This window comes from Haliotis rubra, unplaced genomic scaffold (genome assembly GCF_003918875.1).
Source record: "Haliotis rubra isolate DU_JTF1 unplaced genomic scaffold, ASM391887v1 Scf281, whole genome shotgun sequence".
Lineage (NCBI taxonomy): Eukaryota > Metazoa > Mollusca > Gastropoda > Lepetellida > Haliotidae > Haliotis > Haliotis rubra.
This window is the reverse complement of record NW_025766903.1, coordinates 827459-844210: the sequence shown is the minus strand read 5'-3', so window position 1 is coordinate 844210 and position 16752 is coordinate 827459. Positions and strand designations below refer to the sequence as shown.

At 41.7% G+C, this 16752-nt stretch overlaps 1 protein-coding gene across 1 annotated transcript; it reads right to left on the bottom strand.

The window, feature by feature from the left end:
• Positions 1-751: 751 nt before the first annotated feature.
• Positions 752-14133, bottom strand: LOC124281265 (26S proteasome non-ATPase regulatory subunit 13-like). The gene is made up of 13 exons (XM_046717293.1): positions 13936-14133; positions 12020-12098; positions 11299-11333; positions 10640-10695; positions 10307-10350; positions 9769-9855; positions 9031-9202; positions 7683-7762; positions 7214-7339; positions 4726-4788; positions 4162-4242; positions 1910-2026; positions 752-1546 (listed from the first exon to the last, which is right to left on the bottom strand). The coding sequence occupies exons 1-13, from the start codon at positions 14034-14036 to the stop codon at positions 1451-1453; spliced, it is 1137 nt and encodes a 378-aa protein (XP_046573249.1). The 5' UTR covers positions 14037-14133; the 3' UTR covers positions 752-1450.
• Between the last annotated feature and the right edge of the window lie 2619 nt (positions 14134-16752).

The window sequence follows — 16752 nt, the reverse complement described above, 5'->3', positions numbered from 1 at the left end:
GAGCTGTTGGGATAACAACGGCCCTGTGATAGGTCGTCTGGTTCTATATTTCAGGCGATTTCGGACCGCTACTTGACATGAACGGGTGAAGTCTGTTGGTACTGAGAAAGGCTGTATCCTCGCTGGGAGTTGTCACTCGTAGTCCACCTGAACGCTGACGGTCTTCAGTGTCATTAGTTTGCTGATACTCTTGTCAATCGGCAGGTAGTCACTGTATGAAGACATTTCTCAGCATATCACATACAAATAACGTGCCATCTTTGAGCAGTTGTCAGCTGAGGAGGCCCCATAGTTGCTGATCAATCACGGAATCAACATTTTCCAGGTCATCGAGCGTTATAACGACGGTGCATGTATTGCACGTGATGCTCGCCTTTGATCGCATCACATATCTAAAATCAAAGATTGGTGCGCCCGAAAGGCCAAAATAATCATATTTATGATAGGAATATAAATGGCTACATGGGGGTTAAGGATCATAGGTGTTGCGATACGTTGGGTTGTCAAATTTGTAAACCAAGAAAGATACAAAAGGATGCCATTGTACATATAGTTTCACGAACATACATCACACTGGTTCCTTGCAATAAATATGAACAGACATGTGATCAAGATAAAATAGCATGGCCTTGACCTAATATTGACCAGATACGGACCCCTAACCACACACATGACCAGTCCAGGCCAATCTGCACAGGTAACAACCTCGTGTGCATTCAGAACTAGGCAGCAGAGGAACAAGACAAGAGCATAAATACAGAAGGTTTATTGACCTTTCATTTCAAGATGGCGATGCAGACAAATACATGAACTTGGTATTAACACAATATAACTGGAATGACAACAACATGTGTAGCAGTCCAGCATTGTTCCCGACCGCCCTTGCCCCGAACCTGTCTGTGTTCTGCCTCACTCCATATGAAGCTGTGCGTATTCACATCATCATTAACACTACAGGCCGACGGATGAAGGTAATTTATATAAGTATTATGGTTCATTGTTGAAAATACACCTTTTCCTGCAGAAATACCCAGGAATATTTAGTTGGTATCAACTATACTGATACAATTAATATTATTACACCTTAAGAATATTTAAGAAGCCAACTTTTATGACAGTATTTTGTCTATCAACAGCTGTACAATTGGAAAATGTCAGATATTTATGCAACAGATTACACTCCCAAACAAATCTTTTGACACTAATGGGAGGTTAAGTGTCCTGTGAAATGCTGTAGGTAATGCTCTGACATGTTATTATCCTGTTTCGGTCAATATATCTATCCTGACATTCCCAATTAAAGACAGCCCCAACTTGTCTGCAGGAGGCAGTATGGCAGTTACTGTCAGACAAGTGTCACAATGCAGTCCTGCCATCAGCATCCAGAGACGGCCTCGACGGGAGCCATGCTACACATGATGTTGGAGTGACGATGATGTGTTGTGTGGAGCTATGTGAGGATGTCGTGGGCTCGCACCTCTACCAGTCGCTCCATCTGTTTGACATCCTCACACCACTGGTCCAGGCGTGTCTTCATACCACAGATCTGAAACACAGGAACACAGCAGTGCAGGGCCGAGTTCTATTGTCCACTGGAACATTTACCTCCCTGTTGTCTGGAGCTGTCATAATGTAGTGTCATGTCTGTGAAACTTTGTATGTAATTCAACTGTGAGATGTATAGATGAGATGTTTCGTGTTTAACATCTCACTCAGTGATACGCCATTTAGCTGGAATTTAGCTGAATATTGCTGAGTGCAGCGTTAAAACACCAAACAAACAAAAAGAAATCCCAAAATACAAAATGTGCCACAAAGCTTCCCTTGACATATGTAGAACTTTGAACACAGCTTGATTATTGTGATATTTTATGATTGTGATATTTTAAGAAGACAATATTTATCTCACCTGCGATATGTCTAGAACACGAGGTTGCACCCAGGTCATATGAACTTTGCTGTCGACTTCATCTATTGATCCTTTCACAAGTCCCAGACTCAGTGCCTTCATCACCAGCATCTCAACCTGGAGGAAAAGGGCACATGTTACCATGGTTTCAGTAATTTCATGTGCTTGTCTAATTACATGTCCTCCATTTATATAAGTTTACATACATGTACCTACACAGATGGCAACAAGGGAGACGTAACATCATTGAGAGCTACATGTGTACAGTTATTGGAGGGGAACAAGGGAGCAAAGGAGAAGTGTCAGGGCTGACCTCATTGAGAGCTACACATGTGTATAGTTATTGGAGGGGAACAAGGGAGCAAAGGAGAAGTGTCAGGGCTGACCTCATTGAGAGCTACACATGTGTATAGTTATTGAAGGTGAACAAGGGAGAAGTGTCAGGGCTGACCTCATTGAGAGCTACACATGTGTATAGTTATTGGAGGGGAACAAGGGAGAAGTGTCAGGGCTGACCTCATTGAGAGCTACACATGTGTACAGTTATTGGAGGGGAACAAGGGAGCAAAGTGAGTGAGTGAGTGAGTTTAGTTTTACGCCGCACTCAGCAATATTCCAGCTATATGGCGGCGGTCTGTAAATAATCGAGTCTGGACCAGACAATCCAGTGATCAACAGCATGAGCATCGATCTGCGCAATTGGGAACCGATGACATTTGTCAACTCAAGGGAGCAAAGGAGAAGTGTCAGGGCTGACCTCATTGAGAGCTACACATGTGTATAGTTATTGAAGGTGAACAAGGGAGAAGTGTCAGGGCTGACCTCATTGAGAGCTACACATGTGTATAGTTATTGGAGGGGAACAAGGGAGAAGTGTCAGGGCTGACCTCATTGAGAGCTACGATTGTGTATAGTTACTGGAGGGGAACAAGGGAGAAGTGTCAGGGCTGACCTCATTGAGAGCTACGATTGTGTATAGTTACTGGAGGGGAACAAAGGAGAAGTGTCAGGGCTGACATCATTGAGAACTACACATGTGTATAGTTATTGGAGGGGAACAAGGGAGAAGTGTCAGGGCTGAACTCATTGAGAGCTACGATTGTGTATAGTTACTGGAGGGGAACAAGGGAGAAGTGTCAGGGCTGACCTCATTGTGAGCTACGATTGTGTATAGTTACTGGAGGGGAACAAAGGAGAAGTGTCAGGGCTGACCTCATTGAGAGCTACACATGTGTATAGTTATTGGAGGGGAACAAGGGAGAAGTGTCAGGGCTGACCTCATTGAGAGCTACACATGTGCATAGTTATTGGAGGTGAACAAAGGAGAAGTGTCAGGGCTGACCTCATTGAGAACTACACATGTGCATAGTTATTGGAGGTGAACAAAGGAGAAGTGTCAGGGCTGACCTCATTGAGAGCTACACATGTGTATAGTTATTGGAGGGGAACAAGGGAGAAGTGTCAGAGCTGACCTCATTGAGAGCTACACATGTGTATAGTTATTGGAGGGGAACAAGGGAGAAGTGTCAGGGCTGACCTCATTGAGAGCTACACATGTGTATAGTTACTGGAGGGGAACAAGGGAGAAGTGTCAGGGCTGACCTCATTGAGAGCTACGATTGTGTATAGTTACTGGAGGGGAACAAGGGAGAAGTGTCAGGGCTGACCTCATTGTGAGCTACGATTGTGTATAGTTACTGGAGGGGAACAAGGGAGAAGTGTCAGGGCTGACCTCATTGTGAGCTACACATGTGTATAGTTACTGGAGGGGAACAAGGGAGAAGTGTTAGGGCTGACCTCATTGTGAGCTACACATGTGTATAGTTACTGGAGGGGAACAAGGGAGAAGTGTCAGGGCTGACCTCATTGTGAGAGCTACGATTGTGTATAGTTACTGGAGGGGAACAAAGGAGAAGTGTCAGGGCTGACATCATTGAGAACTACATTGTGTATAGTTATTGGAGGGGAACAAGGGAGAAGTGTCAGGGCTGACCTCATTGAGAGCTACGATTGTGTATAGTTACTGGAGGGGAACAAGGGAGAAGTGTCAGGGCTGACCTCATTGTGAGCTACGATTGTGTATAGTTACTGGAGGGGAACAAGGGAGAAGTGTCAGGGCTGACCTCATTGAGAGCTACATTGTGTATAGTTACTGGAGGGGAACAAGGGAGAAGTGTCAGGGCTGACCTCATTGTGAGCTACGATTGTGTATAGTTACTGGAGGGGAACAAAGGAGAAGTGTCAGGGCTGACCTCATTGAGAGGAACCTTGGCCTCTTGTGCAATCTCAGCGAATGTCATCTGCCTGTTTGTGGCTGGCCGCCTGAATGTGATCTGAAACAACAAGCCAATCAGTGACTCAAAACCATGAGGGCCACAGAACATACACAAGGAAGTTTTCTTGTGCTTGACATCACACTACAGGAAATAGGGTGGAACAAAATTGTTACACTACAGTTAAAACACAAGTCCAATGTTCTAGATACAAATGTAAAACCACAAGGGCATTTCCAGAGCTTGAGGTTTTACATTTTCAACCAACACCTCCGAATGGTGTTCTAACACTCATATGACCGGTCTCAATCCATGAAATACCATAAAGAGTGAAAAACCCACTCTTCCATTAAGTTAGAAGGTTAATGGCTACTGTTTGAAGTATCTCCAATGATGTTAATCACTTTAGGATTACAGATAGTCTTCAATCCTAATAATATCTCTGCCAAAGCCATGTGCCACTGCACCAGTATTTATTTGATGTATTGTCAGAGCCACTATGCGAGTTTAATAGTTACGCCAACAAGCCTGGGAGTGACGTACCTCCATCAGACAGAGAAGGGATATTTTCTGTCTCATGCTGACTTCATGAGCTGCCAGATCAGCCTGTAACACAAGAACACAATGTTACACCCCTCACACAAGTTGATGTTAGACCTCTCACACAAGTTGATGTTACACCTCTCACACAAGTTGATGTATCACCTCTCACACAACACACAAGCTGATGTTACACCTCTCACACAACACACAAGCTGATGTTACACCTCTCACACAAGTTGATGTCACACCTCTCACACAGGTTGATGTTACACCCCCCATACAACACACACAACTTACACCTCCCACACAGCTTCATGAAACACCTCTCACACAACTGTATGTTACATCTCTCACACAACTTGAAGTTACACCTCCCACACAACTTCATGAAACACCTACCACACAACTGTATGCTACATCTCTCACACAAGTCGATGTTACACCTCTCACACACGTTGATGTCACACCTCTCACACAAGTTGATGTTACACCTCTCACACAACACACAAGTTGATGTTACACCTCACACAACACAAAAGCTGATGTTTCACCTCTCACACAAGCTGATGTTACACCTCTCACACAATACACAAGTTGATGTTACACCTCTAACACAACACACAAGCTGATGTTACACCTCTCACACAACACACAAGCTGATGTTACACCTCTCACACAAAACACAAGCTGATGTTACACCTCTCACAACACACAAGCTGATGTTACACCTTTCACACAACCGATCTCACACAACAAACAAGTTGATGTTACACCTCTCACACAACACACAAGCTGATGTTACACCTCTCACAACACACAAGTTGATGTTACACCTCTCACACAACACACAAGCTGATGTTACACCTCTCACACAACACACAAGCTGATGTTACACCTCTCACAACACACAAGCTGATGTTACACCTCTCACACAACCTGATCTCACACAACACACAAGTTGATGTTACACCTCTCACACAACACACAAGCTGATGGTACACCTCTCACAACACACAAGCTGATGTTACACCTCTCACACAACCTGATCTTACACAACACACAAGCTGATGTTACACCTCTCACAAAACACACAAGCTGATGGTACACCTCTCACAACACACAAGTTGATGTTACACCTCTCACACAACCTGATCTTACATAACACACAAGTTGATGTTACACCTCTCACACAACATACAATTTGATGTTACACCTCTCACACAACACACAAGTTGATGTTACACCTCTCACACAACACACAAGCTGATGTTACACCTCTCGCAACACACAAGCTGATGTTACACCTCTCACACAACACACAAGCTGATGTTACACCTCTCACACAACACAAAAGTTGATGTTACACCTCTTATACAACACACAAGTTGATGTTACACCTCTCACACAACACACAAGCTGATGGTACACCTCTCACAACACACACAAGTTGATGTTACACCTCTTATACAACACACAAGCTGATGTTACACCTCTCACACAACACACAAGCTGATGGTACACCTCTCACAACACACAAGCTGATGTTACACCTCTCACACAACCTGATCTCATACAACACACAAGCTGATCTTACACAACACACTAGTTGATGTTACACCTCTCACACAAGTTGATGTCACACCTCTCATACAACACACAAGCTGATGTTACACCTCTCACACAAGTTGATGTCACACCTCTCACACAACACACACAACTTACACCTCTCACACTTCATGAAACACCTCTCACACAACTGTATGTTACATCTCTCACACAACTTGATATTACACCTCTCACACAACTTTATGTTACATCTCTCACACAACTTGATGTTACACCTCTAACACAACTGGATGTTACACCTCTCACACAACCTGATCTTACACAACACAGAAGCTGATGTTACACCTCTCACACAACACACAAGTTGATGTTACATCTCTCAAGCAACACACAAGCTGATGTTACACCTCTCACAACACACAAGTTGATGTTACACCTCTCACACAACTGGATGTAACATCTCTCACACAACACACAACTTGATGTTACACCTCTCACCCAACACATACAACTTACACCTCTCACGCACCACACAAGTTGATGTTACACCTCACTTAACACATACAAGTTGATATTACACCTCTCACACAACACATAGAACCATGCCTATACTTCTCTAACAAAACACACAAAAATTTGTCATTACATCTCTAACACAAATATACATACAATAAATGAGTTTAGGAATCCAGATGAAATAAGATCATTTTGCAATCGGAACCGGACACCATATTTATATGTTTCCGGAAAGGAAACTGGAGACATAATCATTTATGTGCTATTTCTGTCTGCTACGATAAATTTTGTTATGAGTACCTTTTGACCTTCTTTGATTACTTAACCAATACTGACACTGTTCGTCTTGATGTCTGTTGAAGTTAAACTGTTTTTGAGTCCCATGAAGAATATGAAACACACATACCTGTGTCTGCCACTGTTTCTTGAGGTCATCAAACTTGGCAATGTTTCCACTGTTGAAGGCAAACAGAAGATCTACCAGCCAGCTTCGCTCGGTACCTTTCAGTGTCTCCAGGATGGGGTGAGCTAGCTGAAACACACCAACACTTCTCACTGATCAAACTCATAATGGAGAACAAAATACCTCACAGTTAAACTGAATACCTTGAATCTCAATGAGAGACGAAACAGTCAGGTCAGTGGATGTACTTACTGACCCACAGGGAGAAATGACCAGGTGACCCAGGATGTTTAATATCAAAACCAAAGTTTGTGTAGAATCCTAGGACTGGTCTTGCAGAATGATGCGGCTGCTGTAAGAGGTGAAATAGCCATCAGACTGCAGGTGATAACTCATCAGAGATCAAGTCCCTGCTAAGCATCTGACAAATGTTGTCTGAGACCCTGACACACATGAGTGTAGTGGAACTCACCAGTTCTCCGAAATTGTAAACTCCATCCCCCAAGATGGCCGCCAGCCCAAGATTGAAGGCTCTCTCAACCTGCTCCCCTGCTGTAACAAGCAAACAACTAATTGATAACAACAACAACAACAACAACAAGTGTTTGCCACTAATATGGCCAAGTCCCCTGCTGCTAAAGAAGAATGAAATATCTATAACATATTTACTACTTTTTATTTTTTGGTCACATACAAGATGCCTGAAATGACTGGTGTTTGCATAATCACCCAATGTAGGCTGTCAACATACTTGAAAACATTGGGTGCAATGTTTTATGAGATATCGTCTTTAAAAAGCGGTCAAAGTATAGTGGTGACCTTGAAGATAAGGTCAAGGTCACACAAATAAACTGGTGTCTGTGTAATCCCCCAATGTAAACTGTCACCAAATTTGAAGACATTGGGTACAACAGTCCATGAGATATCGCATTAACAAGAGTTAAAAGTGTGAAAAGTGCTGTGGTGACCTTGAAGATAAGGTCATGGTCACCCAAAATCAACTGGTGTCTGCGTAATCCCCCAATGTATGCTGTCACCAAATTTGAAGACATTGGGTACAACAGTCCATGAGATGCCGTGTTAAGAAGAGTTTGAAAGTGTTCAAAGTGTCGTGGTGACCTTGAAATAAGGTCACGGTCACCTAAATACACTGGTGTCTGTGAAATCCCCCAATGTAGGCTGTCACCAAATTTGAAGACATTGGGTACAACAGTCCATGTAATATCACGTTAACAAAAGTAAAAAGCGTGCAAAGTGTCATGGTGACCTTGAAGATAAGGTCAAGGTCACCAAAATAAACTGGTGTCTCTGTAATCCCCCAATGTAGGCAGTCACCAAATTTGAAGAGACTGGGTACAACAGTGCATGAGATATCACGTTAACAACAGTTTGAAAAGTGGTCAGTGTCGTGGTGACCTTGAAAATAAGGTCAAGGTCACCCAAATAGACTGGTGTCTGCGGAAATCCCCCAATGAAGGCTGTCACCAAATTTGAAGACATTGGGTACAACAGTTCATGAGCTATCGCGTTAACAAGAATCGGGGCGTACGGACGGACACCGCTGAATACATAGTCCCCCGTTCCGCTGGAGGACAACAACAACACGTCTAACCATTCAAACAACCATAGCTTCTTCTACATATGGGTCTGTTATCAATATGGGAGCCAGTGAAAGTTCCAAACATATCTCTATAATTACTACCGCCATCAATAAGAAATGCCCAGGTACAGTTACAGTTCACACAAATAGCCTTCAATACTCTGTATCACAAAACAGTTTGCTAGAACTGGTGACTACTAACGGGGGGTGATGAACTTACCTGCTATATCTGCCAGGTCGGTGCAGCCGAGGTAGCGCAGTGCCTCCTTGTAGTAGTCAGCGTGGTTCCCCATCAGTTTGTGGTAGTTACTGGACAGTTCATAGAAGCGACTGTGGACCGATGTCACACCGTGCAAAGCATCCAAGATACCCTTGCATTCCTCCACTAACACCTGTATAATTGGTAACTTATAGTAGAATCAGGCTGTCTAGTTTTGAGACTGGGACTGTTTACAAAACAAACAAAGAATTACACTGTTCACTGACAAAATGTTTTCAATGGAGTAAAAGCACGGGACACAGGCTGTGTACACAGACATATCTCAGATTCTCTCCACTACATACACATCTTTTAAGTTGGTTGGTTTTTTAGTTGTTTAATGCAGCGCTCAGCAATATTCCAGCTACATGGCAGCAATCTTTAAATAATCGAGTCTGGTGATCAACAGCATGAAAATGATGAACATCGACCTACACAATTGGGATATGATGACATGTGTCAACAAAGTCAGCGAGTCTGACCACCTGATCCCGTTAGCCACCTCTCATGACAAGCATGGATTAATGAAGATCAATTCTAACCTGGATCTTCATGGGTTCACATCTTGTAAGAAACTTTACATCATCATCAGATTAATCTGTTTTAAAAAATTCAGTGTCCTGCTCTTTGCAAACTTTTAGTAATTACATGAGGACTATTATATATACTATTAGTCAAGATAATCATGTGTGACCCTACCTTGGTGCCGTCAAAGTCTTTGTTCCTCAGTTTGACCATGCCCATGGTTGTGATACACAGAACCTTGGCCTCGTCACTGCTCTTCACCTGGAATACATACACCAACACAGGTCAACACACAGTGCCATCACGTTCACACCAGCATCTCATTTAGTGGGAAACAATCTAGAACCATAGCACATAGTTTGTTGATATTTTGTGTTTTTGATGTCTTATTCATGTACAGGGGCCACCAGCCCATTATACAGGTAGAGCAGGCTAATGACTACTTTGACAGGAGTGCTGAGTACAAACAACATAAAAATATAAAGATTTTACCAAGAGTTGGGAACATGTGATAATATCGTGGAATAAGACTGGAGCACAAATCTGAATGGGCATAATGGACAAAAGTGGAATTCATCTTCAACATTGTTGATAATACACAATGGCCAAAAATGTCTTCGTCTTGGTAATTCGTGAGATCTGTCCTGTTTCTACCAAACACTAACAACACAGTGGCTCATCTACAAACACAACAATAATGTTAGATAGCTACCTTGTCTTTGATTTTCTCCAGAAATTCTATAGCTGCTTTTGCATCTGCAACAAAAAAAGCCTCTCTTTAATCTCGGGGTGTGACAATGAGTGTAGAGAAGGAGTATGGTCATTACCAAGTTCAGCAACATCTTTTTGATGACAGTTGACTGTACATACATATCGATGTACAGGAGTGAGTGTTGTTTAACAACTCAGCAATGTTGTTGTTAACAACTAAGTATCAACCAGGCACATATTCTGACTCGGGCTCACCACAGGAGTAAAGGTATAACGTGCATGTTGACAGCAAAAACAGAGACAGTCAGTTCTAACAGATGATAAATATGCATACCTGTTATCTGGCGCACAATGTAGATAGAGATCTCCATGAGAGCCAGGGGGTTGATCCTGAAACAAAGAAAAAAGTGACTCAACACAGCTGTACTCCGTGCTGAGTTTTCAAGTGTTAAGTGTTCTGCTATGACAGGGTGTATGGATCGTATCCATACTTTAACACAGCCATTGGTAAGGCGAGCTACTACTTTAACCCTTTGGCTATAAGCAGACCTCTAAAGTTGGTTGGTTGATTTGTTGTTTAACGCTGCACTCAGAAATATACCAGCTACATGGCGATGGTCTGTAAATAATCATGTCTAGACCAGACAATCCAGTGATTAACAGCATGAGCATCAATCTACACAACTAGGATATGATGACATATGTCAACTACGTCAGCGAGTCTGACCACCCGATCCCGTTAGTCACCTCTTACGACAAACATATGTTACTGAAGATCAACCTGGATCTTCATGGGTAAACAGCTAAAGACTATCAAATGTACCACTTACTATGCTAACACTCAACAATATGAAGATCAAAAACAACAGGGAATTTTCATGAAACTGTTATATTCATATCCTCTGAACCCTCCAAAAGCCCAAGTATAACACGGTTAACCGAACTTCTAGGAATGCATCTGAATTTCAAAAAGATTAACAAAAATCTTCTTACCTGTGTTCAAAATCAGCAAGGAAGTTTTCATACAGCTGAAAATAAACACAAGTGGTGGTTATTATGCACAATACAACATCGTGATTGAACAACCCAATACACAATGGCTGGGTCGTCATTTACATCACTCCTCTGAACATGCTCAACTTGCGACATTGTATTCGGGATATACACTACTGTTACTGACACGTCACCAAGCTGTCGGACATGTGGTACACTTCTAAGTCTACATTCCACAACAAAGTTTATAGGTTAGGTGAAATGAGGTTTAACGTCGTACTTGAGAATATTTCTCTCATATGACGATGTGTATGCGTGTGTATGTGTGGCTGCTTGTACTAGCCCAGATTTAAGCTGGTTTCATGGTGCAAGCTCACTGAAATACCATGCCACAGTTAAGCATGAATACCCCACTCAAACACATTATACCGACCATTAATGCCGACACCAAGTACCATATTTTAACGTCTCTTGGTATGACGTGGCTGGGGATCGAACCCGCGACCTTCTGCTCTCTGGGCGGAGGCTCTAACCACTACACCACGGAGGCAGTCCAGAAAGATCATAAAACTACATGAGAGTTTCAAGGTCAATGTGGCCGAAGACACTTCATTGTCCACCATTGTTTATAGTGGATGAACTATAGTCATTCAATACAGCAAAGCCTCAAACAAAATCAAATAAAACCTTGGCCTTTTCATAATCAGTAAAACTTGCATACCCGTAACAGCCCATCTCCTTTGGTGAAGATCGGATTCTTTACAAATTCCAGGAGTTTCAAGGTCAACTGATGCCACAGTCTGCAGAAGAGAAATATAATGAACATCTCGATAATGGCAATGCTGATGGTTCAAAGCTGGGACGGTAACAGGACAATTCGTACCTTCAGAGATTTATACCCAAACCTTTTTGGCGGACAATGTACCCAAATGTTGGACAACCTGTACCCACTCGTCCCTAAACAACTGGATGATTCGTACCAAAAAAAGTGAATGGCAACACAGTGAAAATATATTTGAAATGTGATTATTTTTCTACTAAACTGCATCATTGACCCTAATGAAACTATAGTAGAATAGCGACGACCTTTAATTTTAGTGTCCCTTATTGATGTTTGAGACGTGTAACATAGTGATTTATGAATTAACAGATTAAAAACCCAAAAAGTTGTTTTGTAATTGCAGTCATTTATGAAAAGTATCTGTTCATATAGGGCTGCAACGAATACACTACACTATGTGGCGAATATGATACGTATCATGAATATTGGGTAACGAATACGAATAGTTATTTACGAATACAGTATTGTAGTTAAGTGATTGATGTACAATATGGAACGCCCATGTTGACAGTTTTGATTTGTCACAGCAATAACCAGTGATCTCATGACACTCAAATTTGGTATGTAATAGTTATAGTCGACAGTACCATGTGCGGCCTTGGCAAAATAACATGACTTGTGCTACTGCAAGGCTAGTACATATTCAATCCTTGCATATCTCACTTTCCAAAAGTACACAAGGGTTCAAGTAAAACATGCTCCCTTAAAAAATTGTAAATATCCATTAATTCTGGTGACCACGAATAACGAATTGAATTCATGAAGGGCTACGGTTCGATTCACCGAATATGCGAGTGAATCGTTACAGCCTTACTGTTCAACCACAGCATGTTTGAATGAAAAATCATAATGCGGAAATGTTTTTGCTTGTGAAAGAATAATGCTAAGCATAAATTGTTACCACACATCTGAATAAAATAATAAATCTTTTGTCATTTAATACAGTCTTGACCTGTTAATACAATCTGATTTTGGCCATGATATACATGGGGACAAGCCATCTAATCTGGGTATGATTCAGAATCTGTGTACGAGTCATACAAATTTGGACAAGGGTCATCCAAATTTGGGTACAGGTTGGCCAAAAAAGGTACCAGTTGTCCAAAATGAGTAGAAATCTGATGAGAACTTAAGGTACGACTAAGCCATTGATGTTGGGTATGAATCTCTGTGGTTTCGGATCATCTAGTATCCACTGGGACATGTGTTTATCTTGTAAATAATGTGAACTTCATTAAACATAGCTACAATCAGCTGACAGAGACGTGTTATATGGGTTATAATGCAGGGTAATCCAAGCCTTATCTGGGAGTTCTGTGCAAAATAGATATACAATTACAACTTTCTCTTGGTGATTTGTCTGAAGTAATGGCTGTGATAAATAAATCATAGAAAGTACACTAAGAATTCAAATTTCCAAAACACATTTTCGAAGCTTCAAACAAAAATCTTGAGTATGCAATGACAAGATACCTCAAATATAAACGTCTTTACATATCATGTGTTTTGCTCATCCACCCAATGAGCCCTTCTAAAGTTGGCCAAATCCAGGTAGTATCAGTAAATGGACAGCTGATGGATGTCTTGGGTACGAGCCCAAAATCAAACAGACCCAACTCATTAATCAGGACACCAATCTAAACATGTAACATCGAACTGCAATGAAGTTTAGAATTCCGAACTTCCCACGATATGCTACATGTGTACGAAAAAGCCGGTGCTTCGAAAATAATGACGGAACAAAGAAAACATTGAGAGTGTGTAAGAGATCTGATCCTCCAGTCACTTAATCTTACTTTTTATTATACAGTTCTTCAAGCTCTCCCCATTCTGTAGCAACATCGCCGCTGCTTTTACGCTGTTGTTCGGCTAAGAATGCTCCGACGTCCCTCGGCATGTTGATCAACTCGAAGCGTGAATAGCAGATTTGGTTGATAAAGTATTTGATAGACAACTATTTCACAATGTTAACGGACTTTAACATTTTCTTTCCTATTTCAGTAATTTTGTGCAATAAGGATTTTAAACTAGATTATATTGATAGTACTTGCAGACTGGTACTATTTCCGATACAACAACTCAGTGCAACATACCCGAATATATATATTTCTTTCTTGCTAATATGATGAGCCGTTTTACAAGTAATGGTACTTTTGCGACTTCACGGAAGAGTGTTTAAAGGGAGGTCACTCTCCAAATGACAAGGAAAAGAAGCATTCGTAACTACTCGTGTCATTCCGGCAAGCCGGACGGCGTGTAGGTCACGGAAAGAGGCGAGTAGTTACGATTGGGAAAAGAAGCAGTTGTAAAAGCTTCGTTCGTCAATCGGTTTTGTGACTCGAATGCAGCTTGGTGCTATCAGGGATAACCTACAGCTTCTATATACGTCTTCTATTCTCCCTGGTGCTACTCAAAAGCGCTTTGTATATAAGAGACGTTGATGATTTTGTGTATGTAATGCATATGGACTTGAAGAAATCACATATATGACACTCTGTGCTGCATACAAAGAGTTGTTTTCCCGTATTAGCTACAGGTATAATTGTTGTGTTTTAGCTCTTAACTGTGCAGCGTTTCGGCCTAGAAGGCTAAACCTTGTGACAACTGTAATTATTTAACTTATTTGTTTTCTAACAGTGGAATTTACCTTATGACACAGAGGTACACTAATTTCTCTACTGGAGGATGTATGGATGAGTTGTTTGAGTGTCATTCTAGAAGTTGGTAGTATAGAGATGATCAAAAGTTGATCCTCCATAAAGTTTTGTCATCTCTGTATGGATGAGGTCCATGATCAGAAGCTTGGCGGGGTGTATCAGTTATAGACACTTATTTATATCAAATGGGTTTATGAGATGCTTGTGAGCAGTATGTCATGGGAATGGTTAAACTGATAAACCCGAAGGCATAAACAGGAGAGAAGTTAAGTCTCTCTTACCGGCACTCATATCACGATGCCTATCGTGATAGGAAATGCGTTTTCCCTTTGTGTGGAAACTGCACGATCTGTAACGTGTCACTCTCACCCATGGTCTGCCCTATGGCCATGCGGCTCGAGGTGTAGGGAAATTGGGCTGAACATCGCTTGCACTGAATTTTTGATATTCTTCAGATTTTTCATTTACAGCACAACGGAGATGAATATAAATTCTGTGTCCAGAAGTATGTGATGATGGTGTAAAGAGTGATTAGTTTCATTTCTGGAAAATATGTGTTAATGGTGGAATAGCTTGTTTGGTTGTACCCAACAAATAAATAGATATGTGGATATAGCTTGGGAACAATGGATGGTTCTAACACTACTCCCGTCTTCGTCCATGGTCGGAGGCCACGAACCATGCTCGATTATCCAGTGTGTATGGTCTTTACTTTTTAAGAATTCAGACATAGCGTGCTGGAGTATCGGGGCCAATATGTGGAAATCAAATGTATCCTTGGGGGGACATGGGAAATGGATATGTTACATGCATGTTTGTAAATACAAAATGTCATTTAGTCATTATGTCAGATGTAACATATGTTATACTAAGGATAACACTTTCTCAGTAAAGTACAGATTCTGGTACTTTCTTTTTCCATCGGGGATTCGAGCCCACAATCTCAGAGTCAGACACCCAGCACACAAAGTCAGCGATCTAACCCACTCAGCCACATGGACGCCGCGATGGGACCTAACAAAAGTACGAGAATATGTACTTTTCCGAGAAAGTGTAGTCCCAAATATAACATATGTTTCGTGTAAGAAGTGTATGGATTTGATTTGATTGGAAAGCAGTGGGGACCGTGCAGCAGTGAGGCTTTTCGTGCATAGCAGTTAATATTTGACGTATTACAGTTAACAAAGTACCGGAACACTTCCTCTCGCAGGCTGTCTAGGGACGGTTGCTGGTGTTGTAAACATGACGTCCTCCAAAGGTGAAGTTTGGAAAAATGCCAATTGATGTAACAACTACATGTATTAAGACTTTCATGCTAACAAATCACAGACAGGAAAACGAATGACAACTTAAATTTTATTGAGCTAAAAGAACAAAACCATACAGTACACTCATTTGACAGGAGCATATGAGCAAGAAAGCGGTTAAATGGTTCAACAATATTGCAGACTTAACATGTAGTACATGGCTCAAGCACATTAAACATGTACACACACATTCGAATATGACACATCGATCTTCATATACGACATTGTTAAAGTATAAACATCGATCTTCATATACGACATTGTTAAAGTATAAACAAGTGCTGTCGACTGTTATAAGGTGTATTGTCCGGGCGCTAATGACGTTAAACTGGGTGTAGGTGCTTTTGGTAGGGTGCTGTGTCTACTGACGTTATACAACTGGTGTAGGGTGCTGTCCGGTGCTACTGACGTTATACAACTGGTGTAGGGTGCTGTCCGGTGCTACTGACGTTATACAACTGGTGTAGGGTACTGTCCGGTGAACACTACTGACGTTATACAACTGGTGTAGGGTGCTGTCCGGTGCTACTGACGTACAACTGGTGTACTGTCCGGTTACTGACGTTACACAACTGGTGTAGGGTGCTGTCCGGTATACACACTGGTGTAGGGTGCTGTACTACTGACGTTATACAACTGGTGTAGGGTG

What these genes read in the sequence shown, in the direction of transcription:
- LOC124281265 (XM_046717293.1), bottom strand. Translation starts at nt 14,036, where the DNA reads ATGCCGAGGGACGTCGGAGCATTCTTAGCCGAACAACAGCGTAAAAGC. An exon ending in AAGGAGATGGGCTGTTACGG is followed by an intron (nt 11,334 to 12,019) that starts GTATGCAAGTTT and finishes GTTTATTTTCAG; the next exon opens with CTGTATGAAAACTTCCTTGC. An exon ending in CTTGCTGATTTTGAACACAG is followed by an intron (nt 10,696 to 11,298) that starts GTAAGAAGATTT and finishes TCTTTGTTTCAG; the next exon opens with GATCAACCCCCTGGCTCTCA.